Here is a 16963-nt window from a genome sequence, read left to right as displayed (position 1 = left end):
GTTCTTGACAGAAGTAAACAAGGAGGCAAAAACAGAGAAGGCACAAAACTCAGTGCAGAGTTTGGAAGAATGATACGGATTAAGATTGCAAATGATAATTCCTGCGCCCACGTCTCTTATTAGTAACGAAGTACCGTAAGAAGGGTTGAGATTCGTTCTGTGGTCCCTGAGAGTCGGTAACACATCCCTTCCCGGAGAAGTTAACGCCTCATAGGTCACGTGATCACAACTGAACTAGGTTTAAACCTGGGTTCGGTTCAGCCACGCCCCTTTGATTTTTGACCACGCCTGTTGCCTCACAAAGCGCTTTGTCAGCGAAAGGAATATCGCGAGAACTCCACACTCTTCCTTTCTGACGTTTTCAGCAGTGGTAGTTGCCTTGGTTCTCGCGATATTTCCGGGTAAACGGGAGCCCGGGCGACCCGGGCTTCTGTGAAACATGGCGGTCGGCTGGGACCGTAACACAAGGTAAAATGCCGAAACCCCGCCGGGCGCTGTTCCCTCGGTCGTCCCAGGGCTGTTCAGGGCGTGAAGGTGGTACTAGGGGCTGAGGGCCCGTTGTGGGGTTGGCTTGCTGTCTTAATTCCTCCGCACCGGGGAGCGGGCCGGCCCGGGAGCCGCTGTCCCTGCCTCCCCCGGGGGCGGTGCTGGCAGGACCCTGGGCAGCGCTGCGCCGGGAAGCTCCCCTTCCCCGGTCCAGTGTGTCTGCGCGCCTTGCAACTGGAAGGAGTTCAGGCGCCACCCTGGTAGCTGCGGGCCCCGGCCCATCGCTAGTCCCGGCGCCCGCTGCCCCCGTGGCTCCTCCTGTCCGCACACGAGGGGTCCCGCGTTGTGATCACGGACCAGCCGGGTCGTGTCCCGGGCTTCCCGGTGTCTGGCTCCCAACCCGCCTTTCAGACAGATACCAAATTCTTCGCAGCAAGTTGCACTCTTTCTAAGAAAGACCGAGGTCTTGGCCTCGCCTCGAGAGGTCCGCACGCCGCTTGGGAAATTGAGAAAGGGGCAGGGCAGGGCGAGATGCTATAGAAGAGACAGGTTCGAGTGGCACTACTTTTCAGAAACCCTCCAGGGTTAAGCAGCCCTCGTAAGGTAACGTGTCAACTGGTGGCAGAAACCCACAAAGCCGTGGGTATCTGTGTAGGTCATTGTTCGAGAAAACACATTCAAGTAACTTTTATAGTTAGGATTTGACGCAAAGTTACATAATATCTGTTAAAATGTTTCAAGACTGGCTTTCAGAAACAGATAAAGATACAGTTAAAGTCGGGATTTATCCATTTGTTTAAAGTTGTACTTAAGTATTTCAAGTAATTGTCTAGCCTGATACTTTGTACTCGAGTATACTGTCATTGGAAAGAGGTGAATCAGGTTTATTCATTGAAGAATTCAGGACGTATGCTTGTTTACTCAGTTCATTAATTGATGTCTCCAAATTGATGCAATTCTTCCAGTTCTCTTAGAGGAAAAACACGGACAAAAAGAAATTCCCTGGTTTTCTTGGGGAGAGGATGAAGGGCGGAATTTCTTTCTTTTTGATGATAAACTTCAGTACACACCGAATGTTAAAACTGCTTGAGGGTACAAATCGTAAAACTATATTAAGCTAGAAAGTCTCAAAGGAAATCAGTACTAATCTGGAAGAACATAAAAAATGAATTAGAAAAAAGATACATTTATTTTCTTCGAGGGTTAGTGATTTAGTTGGAAGAAATAGTGAAACTTATTTTTAATAGAAGTTATATTTTATGCAGTCTGTGCCTGCTACAAATCCTGTTCAACAAGTTTCCAATTTTTATTCTGATTCTGCCTCTTAATGTCATGATGGGTAAATTAATCTCTTTGTGCCTTAGTTTCCTTGCCTAAGAAATGGAAATAATAATACCTAACTCATAAGGTGGGTGGTGATGATCAAATGAACTAAAACATACAAAGTACTTAGAACAATGCCTGACATACAGTTACATTCATTAAGTGTTTTTGTTATTTAAATTTTTTTTGCTTTCTAACTTCTGTATTTACTCACAAAATGTTGCCTTCTTAGTCAAAATATAGATTGAAGAAGACACTTTAAAAAGTAATTTCTTTCTGGTCTCAAAATTGATTAAACACTCTTCATTCTATAAGTTAATATGTCCCTGAACTCCATCTTCCAATTGCTTTGTCAAGCTGTTACTCTCTCTTAATTACTAAGGTACAAATTCCTCCTTTCCACTACTCCATGCAGTCTTATTGCAGCCTAGGTCAGCCCTACTGCCCTCAGTCTCTTGTTCACCTATTCTCCTTGCTTTTGAGGACATTAATTATGTTGTAAATATGTTCCATGTGTCCTTTTCCCTCACACCTTGCTTATACCTCTTTACTTCGATTTTGTACGCTTTTATTGAGTAGCTACTATAGTCAAGCCGTTCTTTGAGGAGGAAGATATTTGTCCTTGCTTCATCTTGCTACTAGGTACTTCCAAATTGTTGTGTTGTCATCAGTTTGCAGTCTCTTCTCTTAGCTTTTATTCTATCAATTTGTATAATCCTCAGTCTATTCCTGGTGTTATTAACTAATTTCAGGTACTCCCCCACCTCCCTCAAAGACTTCAGCGTAAATCTCAAGTACCATACAAATCTTTGAGTTTCTTTTAAGAATTAGAGCAGATAAACAGACGTTTATCAAATGACTCATCTTTATCTTGATTGAAAACTGTGAGGTAACCATTATGTCCCCCTCCCTCCTTTTAAAATAAAATTATAATAGAAAAATTTGAGACACTGAGGATCTTTTCAAATTTGTCACACACTTGATAAGTGCCTCGATAGTACCCCAAGTTTTTCTGATCACAAAACTCACATTTGTACCATCTTATCTGCCTTCCAAGTAAACCTTTTTTTACATCACTTGGAAGGTTATTAGATTTGTTTGAATTTGTTAGTGTAAAAAGTTTTAAAAACATAATCTAAAGTAAAAATTTAACTGTCGTAAAAAGTTTTAAAGTAAAAAATTTAAGTACTTTTTTTAAGCATTTGTAGAATGAAACTAAGTAATCTTTCATAAAAACTTTATTATAAGTTATTCTAATGCAGTATAATCATGTTTAAAATTACAGCTCTGTCATAGTTTTGCTTTTGGTTTCTGAAGTTTGGTGATGGTCTGGATAATATTTGTTCCATCTCCTTTCCCATTTCTTATTAATGGCTTGTTTTAGTTGCATAGGGCTGCACAACAAACTACCATAACCTGAATGCTTAAAAAAAAAGAAAAAGAAAAGTCCTTGCGTTACATTTCTGGAGGCTCCCAGACTGGAATCAACACGAGGGCAGGGCCGTGCTCCCTCTGACAGATCTAGGAAATAATCCTTCCTTCCCGCGTTTAGCACCGGGACAATCCTTGGCACTCCTTGGCTTGTAGGTACATCACTCTAATCTCTGTCTTCATGTGGCACTCTCTCCTGTGTGTCTGGGTGTCCATTCTTCTTATAGGAGCACCAGTCATTGGACTTTGGGCCACCCTAATTCAGGATGATCTCATCTTAACTATTTACATCTTTCAACACCCAAATATTTCCACATAAGGCCCATTCACAGATACCAGGAGATAGGACTTAAATGTATCCTGTTGGAAGATACACCGTTCAACCCACAACAATGGCCATATGTATTAATCAATTAAGGATTTCTCATATTGTCAAATATATATTAAAAACAGAAGTTAGCTCATAAAAAGGTAGGCAATAGGAGAAAAATTGTGTCTCCATTTTTGTTTGGAGAAGTAATTAAACTTAACTGAGCAGTCTGTGAAAGTGTCACGAATTCTGTATTTTAATTTTGGCAAAGCATCCAATAGCCTCATTATTTTCACATGGATGCAAATGGACTGTTGGCTGCATGGCATTACTTAGATTGAATGTTGATAATGTGTGTCCGCGTTCCAGCAGGAAAGGTGTTTTCTTACTTCTTATGTAGTTGTTCAAAGCATTGTCTTAGTCTCAGTTGTCAGTGATGACTTCCTGGAGTTTGTCTTATTTTTTACTGTACATAACAGCGTAGGAGAGAAATTGAAGATATGGTCCTGGAGATTGTCCAGCTATGAAAAGCAGCACCAACCTGTGGGCAAAGGAATCTGGTGCGATGGCACCTAAATGTTTAGATTTTGTAGACCAGGACAAAAATATGTATAGAAAAAAATCAGGAAAAGGGGCTGGATTTAAGGACTCATGTAGAATTTCAGTTTTTAATTTTACCAAAGAAGGACATCTAAAAATAAAACAAACAAAAAACTTGCTTACCATTTCATGAAAGAAAAAAAAATTTGACACAAAAAATAATCTCAGAGTAAAGGAGAGCTTTTTAAACTGAATAAATTTCACTTAAAGAATTTCTATATTGTATTTTTCATTTAGGTACAGACTACAAAATTCTGGAACAGAATGGCAGTTCTGTGATTCTGGAAACCACTGATCTAGGGTCTTTCTAAATGCAGTTTTGAAAACGGCTGAGCGAGCTAGATGGAGAGGCAAACAGAGTGGGAATGGGAGCAGTGGAAGTGATAACAGGAGGAATTCAGGGCAAATGAAGAGCAGATTCTCCCCAGTCAGGAAATGAAAGAGCTGGAGGATAACTGGTTCTGCTCAGAGGGGAAAATTAGTGCTTTGGATTTTAGAGGTGGAGCAGTTTTGAACATTAAGAGGAGCCAAAACATGGCCTTGTTCGTGTGTGGCTTTGTCTGAAGTTACGATGGAGGTCATGGAGGAGAAGTCTGTTACACTTGCGTGGTGACAGTGGTGTCACCGTGCGTGATGCCAGGGGGGGAGTGTCACAGGATCGTGAGTGCCGAAGGCTGGTGATGGAACGGGGAAGAGGAGACGTGTAATGAACCATCCAGGTGCTGAAGTCATGAAGGGCTCCCTTAAGGACTAAGTCAGCGGAGGGGTGGTGAACATTGATATTCTTGCAGCGGTGTACAAACACGCCTGTCTTACCTCCATTTTCATCCATTAACGGGAATACAGGGGATGTATTATTTTTATGTGCTTTGTTGATTTAATAGGAGAAAAACTGTTTCTTATTTTAATTTGTATATTTAAGCATTACAAATGTGATTGAATTTTTTTCACTTTTTTTTTGGCTACTTAATGTGTTTGTGTGTGTAAATTGCCTTGCATTAGGACTTTTTGTCAGGATGGGAGGGCAGAAAGGAGAGGTGTGGTTAAGTGTTAGCTTTTTTTTTTTTTTTTTTTTTTCTCTCAGAGAGGAATGAGGATGTTAAGTTGTCCCAAGGACATTTGTGAGTTACCTAAAAGTAAAAGAAACCTTTTACTCTTTTTAGAGGCTTCACTTACTTGGTCTTTATTCCTCAGCATGACTATATGAAAGAAGAGGGGGGTTTTCCTGAAGATGAGGCGACTGAACCGGAAAAAAACCTTAAGTTTGGTGAGAGAGTTGGACGCCTTTCCGAAGGTTCCTGACAGCTATGTCGAGACCTCAGCCAGCGGGGGTACAGGTGAGCATCAGTTCCAGTCAGAACGCCTTCAGTAAGCACAGCTTCTGCGTGATAGCCATCAACAACACACGGAAACGTAGCCCCGGGGAAGCGCTCGTCCGTGAGCTGTGCAGTAACTGTGTGGCTGGTCTGTCCTTAAATCACACTTTTTGCCTTAATTTTATTCTTATATATATTCTCTTTGGCATCCAATCCAGTGCAGTCTGTGCATTTAATAGCATTTATTAAAACATGGCTGAACACACAACATTGTAAAATGACTGTAACTCAATAAGAAAAAAAAAAAAAAAGGATAAAAACAAAAAAAAAAACACCCAACATTGCTGAACAAATTAACCTCATTTTACTGCTTTGGTGCTGTTAAGTTATGTACCATTATATTAACAAGATTATTATATATATAAATAGAATGGAAGTTACTTAATGGTGTTGAAACTGGCGCAGTCCATGTTGGTTAAGAATAAATCAATTTAGACATCATAATAAAAATGTTAAAATTTCACATTACTGAAGAGAGGCAGCATGGGGTAATAGCTAAGAGCTTCGACTTTGGAATCAGACTGTCTGATATATTTATTCCACCTCTGCCCCTTCCTAACGACTTGACCTTGAGGAAGTTACTCAGTCTGCCTGTGCTTTAGTTTCTTCTTCCACAAAATGGGAATGATATCAGTATTTATGTAGCAGAGTTGCAGTCGCGATTAAATAAGTTAATAAAATGCTTAGAGCAGTACCTGGTACAGATAGAAGTATTTGTTAAATAAAATAAATAAGTAATGAAATATATAAGAAAGACATGCAATTATCACAGTATTTACTATTACTTCTTTCCCCATGAAGAGATGATAAAGTAACATATTTCGCATAAGGTTGACATTCCATCTGATAAACTGTATAATAAACTGCTTGCTATTTCTAATCCCCTGTGATTAAGTTTATTAATGAAAATAGCACCAGTTCTGTTGCGCAGTCCACTCTAAGTAGATTTCATCATAGTTTATGGTCTCTTCGTTTCTGTCAGATTTTTTACTTGCTTTCATGAATGAAGTGAAATATTTAGGAGATTTCAAAGTAGACAGAGTTTCACTAGAGATTTAGGGATGCTGAGTTTCTGGCACCCAGATTGTTGCGACTTCTCACAATCTAAGAAGTCAGGCTAGTTTTTTCTTGTATTTGTTTGTTTAATTGGCCTACAGGCATGGATACATTTTTAATTACGAGGGGATTAGCAAATTTGCATTGTGAAACTAAAGCTTTCATCATTTATCATGTCTGTGACCCTGCTGTATATAAGAAGGTAAAAGTTTTGTGTCTTTGTAAAATTTTAGCAAATCTATTTAGTGAGAGATATCATTAATATTGAAGAAATAAAATGCTTTCTCAATATTGCAAATGATTATGTTCATGTTTGTGCTCATTAAATCTTCATTTTTGAGCTGTTTTAGAAAAATTATAATGAGTGTCTTGAGAAAAACCTTTTACAGTATTAATTCACATGGCACTCATATTAGGGCATTTAATCTCACTTAAAATAATTTCCTGTTGTTTTAAAATTTGTTTTAATTCTTTCTTTTCTGTTGGTTTCTCAGTTTCTCTAATAGCATTTACCACTATGGCTTTATTAACTATAATGGAATTTTCAGTATATCAAGATACATGGATGAAGTATGAATATGAAGTAGACAAGGATTTTTCTAGGTAACGATTTTTTTTAATAATGCCTTTAGACTTGAATTATTCTAAAGATAGCATATCTTAAAAAAAAAGTCTAACCTTTTATACTTGGTTTATTTTAATTCAGAAGGAATAGTCCTGAAAAATTCTCATTAATTTTTATGCATTAGTGAAACATTTTAGAATCATTTGAATACTGGTTAAACCCTAAAAGAGAGATTTTCTGAATATGCTTAAATGTTCAATCTGATTCAATACGTTTTAAAAGGTTAGGAGAACATGTTTTTCTTTAGATGTTGAAATGGTGGAAATTGTGTAATATTTTCAAACTCTTTACTCTTTAGATTTTGTAATATCTAAAATTTACATACTTATAACTTGATTTTTGTAAATCATATCTAAATTTTTAGGTAAACAACATCACTTTAAAACCTTTGAACATATTAGTATCTTAATTAGGAGACAAAATATACTTTAATTTATTTGGATTTTATGGATTTTTAATTGATTGTAGATAACAGGTTTATAATACTAAGATTGCACGAGATAGTGGAAAACAGTCACTTCTCAATTTCAATCCCAGCTCTGCCGTTCACTAGGCTCTGCCGTTCGCTAGGCTCTGCCATTCGCTAGGCTCTGCCGTTCACTAGGTGTGTGACTTGAGGGAACTTACTCAGTCTGCATTTGCATGCGCTTCAGTTTCCTTTTCTGTAAAGTGAGGTTAATAATTATAGTACTTTCCTCATTGGGTCAATGTGAATTAAATCAGTCAACATTTGTAAAGGTTGCTGCATAACCTTGGGCAAGTCATACAACTGACTTCTTTTGGGCCTCAGTTTCTTCATCTATAACATCAGTGTTATTCTTGATGCCATTAGTTTTTAAGGAATTCATTGTTTTTCTTTCTCCCCCCCCCCTTTTTTTTTAAGTACCAGCGAAACATTTTTTATTCTTTCCTAATGAAGTCCCATGTTGTTCACCACATAAGTGTACGAATCCCAAAAGCCTGTCTATTTGGCCTCATTCTCATAGCATCTTTTGAGCCAAAACCCCAGGGTTGTTTGGAGTGCAGTTTGAATTCTAGACAACTTTAGGACTCCATGAAGCTCTAAAACTCTATACTCCCTACTGAAACCAGATGAAAATTGTTAGAGTGAAAAAAAAGTTTTGATAGGAAGCACAGGCCAGGACTGATAATGATTGTACTCATTCTGTTCTTCATGGTGCTTAATTCTGATTTTTGAAAATTAATTTGACTTGAACTAATCATTTGAAAATAAGGCATTAGTTGAACCTTTTAAAAAGGCCTTTTTAAAAATCACTTTTTTTTTTTTTTTTCTGGTAATATGGTTACATTCATCTTGAGTCACACAGACCTAGTTTCCAGTATGCCACTTCAGGGGTTATGTGGTCTTAAGCCAGGCATTTACAGTGCCGTCAACACCACTGGTTTATCTGCAGAACTGAAGCTATCTGCTTTGTACGTCCATGATAAAGGATAAAGATGATAGTATTTATAGGACATTAGGCATAATGCCTGATGTATGATATTTGATAAATAGGGGAGAAAGACTTTCAATTCCTAACTCTTGATTTTGAGAGTTTTACATTCTTTAATTGAATAGTGTATATAAGGTTTATATAGACAGAGATTAAGTTTTTTTGAGTTGCTTGGCATTATTAATTATAGATTTAACATTAAATTAAAGAATACTGTAGAAACTTGTATAATCAGAAAGGCTTTTTGGAATAGTTACAAAAGAGAATTTTTACCTTTAAAGTGCTATGTTTTGGCCATATGAAATGTTATCCAAGTTCTGCTTAACATTTTATTCTGTATGAAGTCCAGGTTTGTCGTAGATCAATTGATTTATATTTCTCATGTTTTGTTAATTGGTAGGTACTAATGTTTCTTTTTTGTCTTTTAGCAAATTGAGAATCAATATAGATGTTACTGTTGCCATGAAGTGTCAGTGTAAGTGCGTCTTTCACGTGATGGCTGCATATGTAGGTTATGGCTTAAATAATTGCTAGTGAAATTAAAAATCACTGGTTGTTTTAACTTTATTTTTCCTTTATGATATCTTAAAATACTATTGTAGTGTTATTTAAGAATGCAAGTTGGTTTTCTCCCCAGCTTATATTCTTTAAATTTCTTATCCTTAAAGAGATTTAACTTTCACATTAGTATAATTAAAGGAAAATTGGAGGAAATTTTTATAAATCGTTCTAGTTTAGGTATATCCTTAACTACTTTTTAATTTGGAGTACCAATTTTTATACTCACATTCCACAAACATACCCTGTTTCATTTGCTACCCTTTTACTTTTGCATATTAAAATACAGAGACAATCTTTTAAGGCAATAGTGATGTTAACCTTTCCTGTTTGCTTCACTGGCTTCACTTGGTTATACTGGTAGAAGTGGAAGAATGTTAAGATGCCAGATAGATCATGTTTGAATCAGTATTGCTTTCAGAAATGACGATGCCTTTTCATCGTAAATTGTATCTTAAATTTCTGCTTGAAAAGTAGAGACCGAGAATTCAATAAATTAGGCAAAATTTTTTAAAGCATGAAATTGTTTTATCCAATTAAGGAAATTAGTTTTTAAGAGATTTCATCTAAAAACAACCTTAAATCTCTTCTCCCATTCTATTTATTTTTCCTTAGGTTTGTGGTTTTAAGAGAAAAATACTTTGTATCTAAACTATGAGTTTGTGTTAATACTGAATGTATTGTATTTTGCCTTATTTTAGATGTTTGAATACCATTGAAATTTCATTTAGCCTTTTCAAAATAAATTTTTCCAGCTTGTTGACTTTTTAAGTCATCAGTAGCTTTGCCTTAAGATTTCTTTTAATCTCTAAAAATAATTCTGGTAATTAATATTTTGGTCAGCAGCCATTTAGTACTTGTGATTAGGTTCTTGTCAATTTTTGCGAAGTTCTTCAGTAAAGTCTATGCTTTTACCGAGAGATTCTGAGTCCTCTTTTTTATTGAGTAAGAAGTAGAAAAAGCAGTACTAATTTTTGGATTATTCTCTACCAAAGCTATATAATGCTACTGTTTTAACTTTCAAACAAATAAGCAGTATAGGAAAGTGATTGTACATATTTGTGAGTTTTTTGCTGGTCATCTTAATTTGTTGGTTTATATCAGATACAGTTTGGCTCTGAAAATAGAAGATAAAGCTTCTGTTTTTTTATGCAGATGTGGGAGCTGATGTATTGGATTTAGCAGAAACAATGGTTGCGTCTGCAGATGGTCTAGTTTATGAGCCAGTAAGTTTGATTCATGTGTTCCTTTTCATAGTATCTTTGAGGAATTGTTCTTTTGAAGACAGTTTTGGTATTTGCTTTTAATTTTGTCTCAGCTAGTTTTTTTTTTTTTTTTTTTTTTTTTAGAAAATTACTTAATTCAAAAATAATTCATATTCTTTGCAAACATTTAGGGGGGAGAAAAAAGTTCTGTCTAATACCAAAGCCTTGAGATAACCACTGTTAACATTCTGCATAAGCCTCTATAACCTTATACTTGGTTTATATGTTGTTTTAATTCTTCCTAACAATTTCCTTTTTTATATAGTTGCTATAGTGATGAAATTTTCTTCTTCTAATGATTTGGGAATTCTGTGTCCTATTTGTATTTTACTTTTACCAAATAGAAGTTTTTCAAAATGTTTGAGGTCTATTTCTCTTGTGATTAAGAATGACTATCAATATCTAAGAGGGGAAATTTCACATGCTTTTACTTCTTTCTCTCTTCCACTCTCTTCCACACCTCCACTTCCCAGAGCTAGTGAAATACTGACCTTCTCTTACTGTTTTCATAGCACAAGTTGTGTGTGAAAAATTGATTTATCAATTAACACCATCACATTACAGGGGCAGGTGATAATAGGACATGATCAGAACCTAGTCCTAAAGAAGATTTAGAGAACAAAGCATGGAACTCCCAGCCACTTAGAGTTGCCCGCGCCCTGCTGGCATTGTGCTTCTGTTTACCCATGCATTCTTGAGTTGTTTTGTGTAACACTTGAGAACCCTCTTTAAACAAAGTTGCGAGGTGCAGACTAAAGGTGATGGAGGAGGTAACTGAATGTGTAGAGAGAAATAAAGGAATTTGTTAGGTCAGTTTTGATTACCAAATTATATTTAGTTTACAGCAACAAAATATATTTGTGTCTTTTGATGCATACTTTTTAAATAGAAATATCTAAAGAAAAAGTAACTTGTCCTTGCCACTCTGAACCTCTCCACTTCTTAATTCCTGGAGTCCCACTCAGAAAAGTGATATCACAGTAGTGTTGTCATGCGGTTAGGTAACTTACAAATTCAGGTACCATGTTATTGCATACTAAATTATTATCTGGAAATTTAGATCTAGACTGTTATTAGACACTTTAACATTTGCATTACATGTCATTACTATTTTAAGAATAATTATTCAACTTTATGTTTCATTGCTTTTATTTTCTGCCATTCTTTTTTTTCTTTGTTTCTGTTTGTCATTTTGTGAAAGACTTTTTGTGACCTTTTTATCAGCAGAACTTGCAGGTCATAGTTCATGACAGACAGCCTGTGCCGTTCTGTTCTTAATACATGTAAGGTTGGCTGGGGATAGAATTCTTGATTTATGGTGTTTTGGACTCAAAACTTTGTGACATTCCTTTATTGCTTTCTGGCATAATTTTTTTCCTTTGTAGGTGACATGTGTCTACTCACAGGCTTTTTTTCTTTTGCTTTTGAATTGCAAACGTTTATCCTATATATCTAAGTGTGGGTCCTCTTTAGTTGTTTTTGGTTCTTAGTGGTATTAATGATCTGAACTTTTTAGCCTTTTTTGCTTATTTCTTTGCCTTAATGATGTTAAGAGCAATGCTTTTACCTCTGCTTTTAAAAATTTTTTATCATGATAGTGGCTTATCATGATTCATGGAGTGGTTCTTAATGTCTTTATCAATTCTTGCATTAGATGCACATTTTGAGCTTCTCCTCTGAGTTCTGGGAAATTACATTGACCCAGCAGGATCAATCTTTTCTTTTTCAATGCCTTCATTATGCTTTAAAATTCAGTGATTATATTTTCCATTTCTAATATACTGCAGATCGCTCATTTTTTGCTGTCTTCATGATACTAAATCTCATTGAGAAGTAAAAAAACTTCACTTTTCTTCTTATTTTTAGGAATGGTATCATAAAGTTAGCCTTCATACCTTAGATTGACCACTTTTTTCAAATTAGTGAATCTTTTTATCATCTATTTATTTTCTTAAAAAAATTTTTTAAACAACTTTATTGTGGTATGATTTCTGTAAACTACACATATTTCAGATGTACAATTTGATGGATTTTGATAGATGTACACACCTGTGAAACCACCACCACAATCAAGGTACCTAACATTTCCATCACTCCCCAAGAGGTGCAATTTTTGAACTCCCAATTTATCCCTTCCCTCGCCCCCCATTTACTCCCTGCTAACCATCAGTTTGTTCTCTATGTCTGTGAATCTGTTTCATTATGTAAACAATTTCATTTGTGTCTTTTTTTTTTTTTTTTTTAGATTCCACATATAAGTGATATCATATGGCACATTTCTTTCTTTTTCTGGCTCACTTCACTTAGAATGATGATCTCCAGGTCCATCCATGTTGCTGCAAATGGCGTTATTTTATTTTATTCTTGTGTATGGCTGAGTAGTAGTCCATTCTGTGTATGTGTATATAGACACACCACATCTTCTTTGTCCAGTCATCTGTCGGACAATTAGGCTGTTTTCATATCTTGACTATTGTAAATAGTGCTGCTGTGAACACTGGGGTACATGTTTCTTTTCAAATTACGTTTCTCTCTCAAAATATGCCCAGGAGTGGGGTTGCCAGATCATATGGTAAGTTTATTTTCAGTTTTTTAAGGAACCTCCATACTGTCTTCCATAGTGGCTGCACCAATTTACATTCCCACCAACAGTGTAGGAGGGTTCCTTTTTCTCCACACCCTCTCCAGCTTTTTATCGTTTGTGGACTTTTGAGTGATGGCCATTCTGACTGGTGTGAGGTGATACCTCATTGTAGTTTTGATTTGCATTTCTCTAACAATTTGCGATGTTGAGCATCTTTTCATGTGCCTGTTGACCATCCGGATGTCTTCTTTGGAGAGATGTCTGTTTAGGGCTTCTGCCCATTTTGACTGGGTTGCTTGTGTTTTTTTTTTTTTTTTTAATATTGAGTTGTATGAGATGTTTGTATATTTTGGAAATTCATCCCTTGTCAGTCAGATCACTTGGAAATATTTTCTCCCTTTCTGTAGGTTGTCTTTTCATTTTGTTAATAGTATTTTCTTGTTCATCTTTAGGACGGGGAAATAAATGGCCAATTAAGTGATCGAGACTTGAAATGGACTGTTGAGTTATGTCAGTTCCCAGCCTCCTCCTCCCTTCTTTCTTTTTTTTTTTTCAGACCTAAGAAAGATATATTGTTTAGATATACTATGTTTCTTCTAAGTAAAATTAGAGCTTCAGATACTTTTGAAAAGAAAGGAGGAAGTCCCATTAGGTTCAGGATGGCAGAGTGGTTCACCAGTGCACCCCAAATTTCCTTTTCTGCATTTGTTTTGACAGGTTAAATTTAGCCAGGGTAATTCCTTTCTTCTTTAGCCGGTGTGGCTGTTCTTATTAGCAGCCAGTTGTGGCAGTATTTTTGCTTAATTTAGAATTTAGTCCAGGCTACATATAAGCTGGGAATGACACTGCTGTGGAACGCCCCGAGGGATGTGGCCTCTGGCGCTTGAGTGAACTCCTGAAAGTGTTCTTAGGGTGGAGACTCTTCCTTGAGGGTCCTGTTCTCATTTATCACCTGTTTCCTCTGTTACTCTGAATCGGGGATTTACTTGCTCCTTACGTGGACTTTTCTGTTCCATGATATAAGCTGTGCTGGGCTCCTCTCAATTTAGTCTCCCTTGTATGCTGTCTTGCACAAGTTCTTGAAAATTTCCAGCATGTGGATGCTAATTGAAAATGATTTAAAATCATGATACAGTTTGTGTCCTCGTTTTTCTGTTTCTTTGGACATTGTGAGAAATAGAGGAGATAATCATCTTGAACTTATCCTGTAAAAGTTACTTATGCTGTTTATCAAGCATTCTGTCCATATTCTGGATGTCTGTCACTCTCACTTGCTTTTCTTCATATTTATTAAGTCTCTGATTTTTTTTTAATATGTATTTTTTCTGGATAGCTTGTCTCTCTAGCTAGATTTTTAAGATCCTGAGAAGCATTAGATTTGTTTTTTCTTCTTTATAGGTCAGGAAATGTAAAGCGTAATGCCTTGCAGGTATTAGGCACTGATGAATGTTAGAATTATGTAATTGTGACAAGATCGTTGGTTATTCCATTGTAAACAGTTGCTGCCATCTGTTTCAATCATTTGTGGAAAAGGGCAGTTTTATTTTAATTTAACTGTCGTATAACTAAAAGTCATGTCTTAGAAAGTTTGGAACTTAAAAATATCTGATACTTTTTGTCAGTAATTTTTTAATGTTTAATGTTTTTGGTAAATATTCATTTCCTTGTCCTAATTTACATTCAAATATCAGAATTATTATTAATGTAAAATTATTTGAATTTTTAACTTATTATTTTAATATGCAGTCTGAATATTAAAAACATAACTATAATAACTTTACTAGTTCCCAAACCATGCTCACACGGTATGCTATGATATTTACTATTTTACAATTTGCTATTATATTTCATTATTATTTCTTTATTTAAAGAAAAGAACTACTTTTAAGGATGGGAAAGTGAGGACTCTGACAGAGCTGGTTTTATATATTGACCCTTACTATCAGCGATTTTGAAAAAAACTTTTAACCTTTAGCAATCCTTCCTTATATACAAAAAGTAAAGAATAATGACAAACTCACAAAGTCGTTATGAAGGTTAAGTGAGAGAATGGATTAAGTGGCATAGTACCTCGCACAAAGTAAGCCACCAGTGGTTCCTTCACCCTCTGGTAAGCGCTGTATCAAGTAGTTTCAGGAAATCAAAGGAAGAATCATGTAGTCCCTACTGTCAACAGTTTTATTCAAAAGGTAACTGGGGAGCAGTTGCACTTGCCCCATCTGTTTGGCATGGTGTGTTTTATAGACATTAGCACTTTCTTTGTGTTCTGTGATGTGAAAAAAGTTGGGAAGCATGATATAGACAAATTCAGCAGGACGAGTAATCAGAGTAATTTCATTGTAATCAGAAAGATGGGAGCAATTTACCCTGGAGCAAATGCTGCACAGAGTTTAGACAGACATTAGGGGCACCATTACAGGAAAGGAAGGAATAAAAAGACACAGAGGTAGAACCATTTGATGAAATGAGGGGTTAAAGAGCAAGGATTTGCAGGGACAGTGGTGGGTTACAGCATGGTTATGGAGGCATCATTAATAATAGGGGTAAGGTAAACAGTAGAATCAATATGCTTTGTTATGAATTGCCTTTTTAAAAGTCAAAGTGGACTTTTTGCTACAAAATTAAATTGTGGATATTGCCACAAGCCGTGGGAAGCTTGTGTACTTCCCTCTGATTCTGTAAAGCAGGTTGATGAACATAGTGCCTAGGTAAATTCTTTTGAATAATTTTTTTCTTGAATAATACATTTGGGTATTACAGTGACATTGTTTAGCTTATTTCAAACATTGTTGGTTTTATCATGATATTTTCCAGGTAAGAATATGGGCTTTGGATGCTTGAATATTATGCCGTATGTCTTTTCATTTCTTTTTTAAATAAATATTTAGTTTCTTGCTGGCATCATTTAAATGCCATTTTGCACGTATACTAGATTGCATTGTGTCTATCCCTATAAATGTAGATAATGGTAACAGGAAAATATTTGCAATTAGTAAAATTTTTTTATATTACTTTTGAGTAAAAATATCATTCATTTAAATTTTTAGTTTGACTTATGGAAGGTGAAATGTGAATTTTGAATGCTTGTTTCTAATGGCACTGTAAATTTGTTCCTTGCTCAAAGAAAATTTTTAAAAATGATGATATAAAAGCCAAAAGAAATTGACAGTGCTAGTGATTATGTTTTTCTTTATTTCAGGCAATATTTGATCTTTCACCACAGCAAAAAGAATGGCAAAGGTAATGAGTAAACAAAGTATTGTAGTCCGCATGAAATCTAGATCACACTTTGTCAATTCTGTCTAGTGTGAATCCTTCATAGATTGACATATTTCTCCAGGCATTTCTTTGGATGAAGTATCAGCAGAATATAGTGTATAATTTTTACATTTTCAAAAATTTTATCAGATCTTAGGGAAGTCCTATAATCTTTTCTCTAATGTACTTTAAATCACATACATTTTAGTTTTCATTTAAAATTGTATTACTATTTAAAAAGTTTAAAAGCAACATATGACCAAATTTGAATATAAAGATATAAAATAAAAGTAAAAGCTTCCTCATCATTCTCTAAACCTAGTGCCACTGACTAGTGGTAATAACCAGAGTTAAATTTCTTGTGTAGCCTTCCAGAGGTGTTCTGTTCATATATAATCTTCAGTAGGTTTCCGTATTAGCCAGTATTGTTTTTTTCCTAATACAGGGGGGATCATCCCATACGTTTGTTTTATAACTTGCTTGTTCCAACCTAACCTTATATTTTGAAATTTTTCCTCTTAAGTACATATGGTGCTGCACTTTATGGGAAACTATAATGTGGTTAATTGATCCTTCTCAGTGGGCATTTAGATTGCTGGTAGGATTCTAATATGAAAAACAATCTCAGTGAAAATTC

The 16963-nt window shown here is 35.6% G+C and overlaps 1 protein-coding gene across 1 annotated transcript in view; it reads left to right on the top strand.

The window, feature by feature from the left end:
• Positions 1-337: 337 nt before the first annotated feature.
• Positions 338-16963, top strand: part of ERGIC2 (ERGIC and golgi 2) — a 31522-nt gene continuing 14896 nt past the window's right edge. Inside the window, exons 1-6 of the mRNA XM_010946577.3 lie at positions 338-468; positions 5345-5487; positions 7077-7185; positions 9090-9136; positions 10375-10445; positions 16268-16308. Of these exons, the coding sequence (XP_010944879.1) occupies positions 5382-5487; positions 7077-7185; positions 9090-9136; positions 10375-10445; positions 16268-16308 (374 nt within the window). The 5' untranslated portion in view covers positions 338-468; positions 5345-5381. The remainder of the gene's footprint in view (positions 469-5344; positions 5488-7076; positions 7186-9089; positions 9137-10374; positions 10446-16267; positions 16309-16963) is intronic.

This window comes from Camelus bactrianus, chromosome 34, assembly GCF_048773025.1.
Source record: "Camelus bactrianus isolate YW-2024 breed Bactrian camel chromosome 34, ASM4877302v1, whole genome shotgun sequence".
Classification (NCBI taxonomy): domain Eukaryota; kingdom Metazoa; phylum Chordata; class Mammalia; order Artiodactyla; family Camelidae; genus Camelus; species Camelus bactrianus.
The sequence above is the reverse complement of the archived record's forward strand: the minus strand, read 5'-3'. Positions and strand labels throughout refer to the sequence as shown.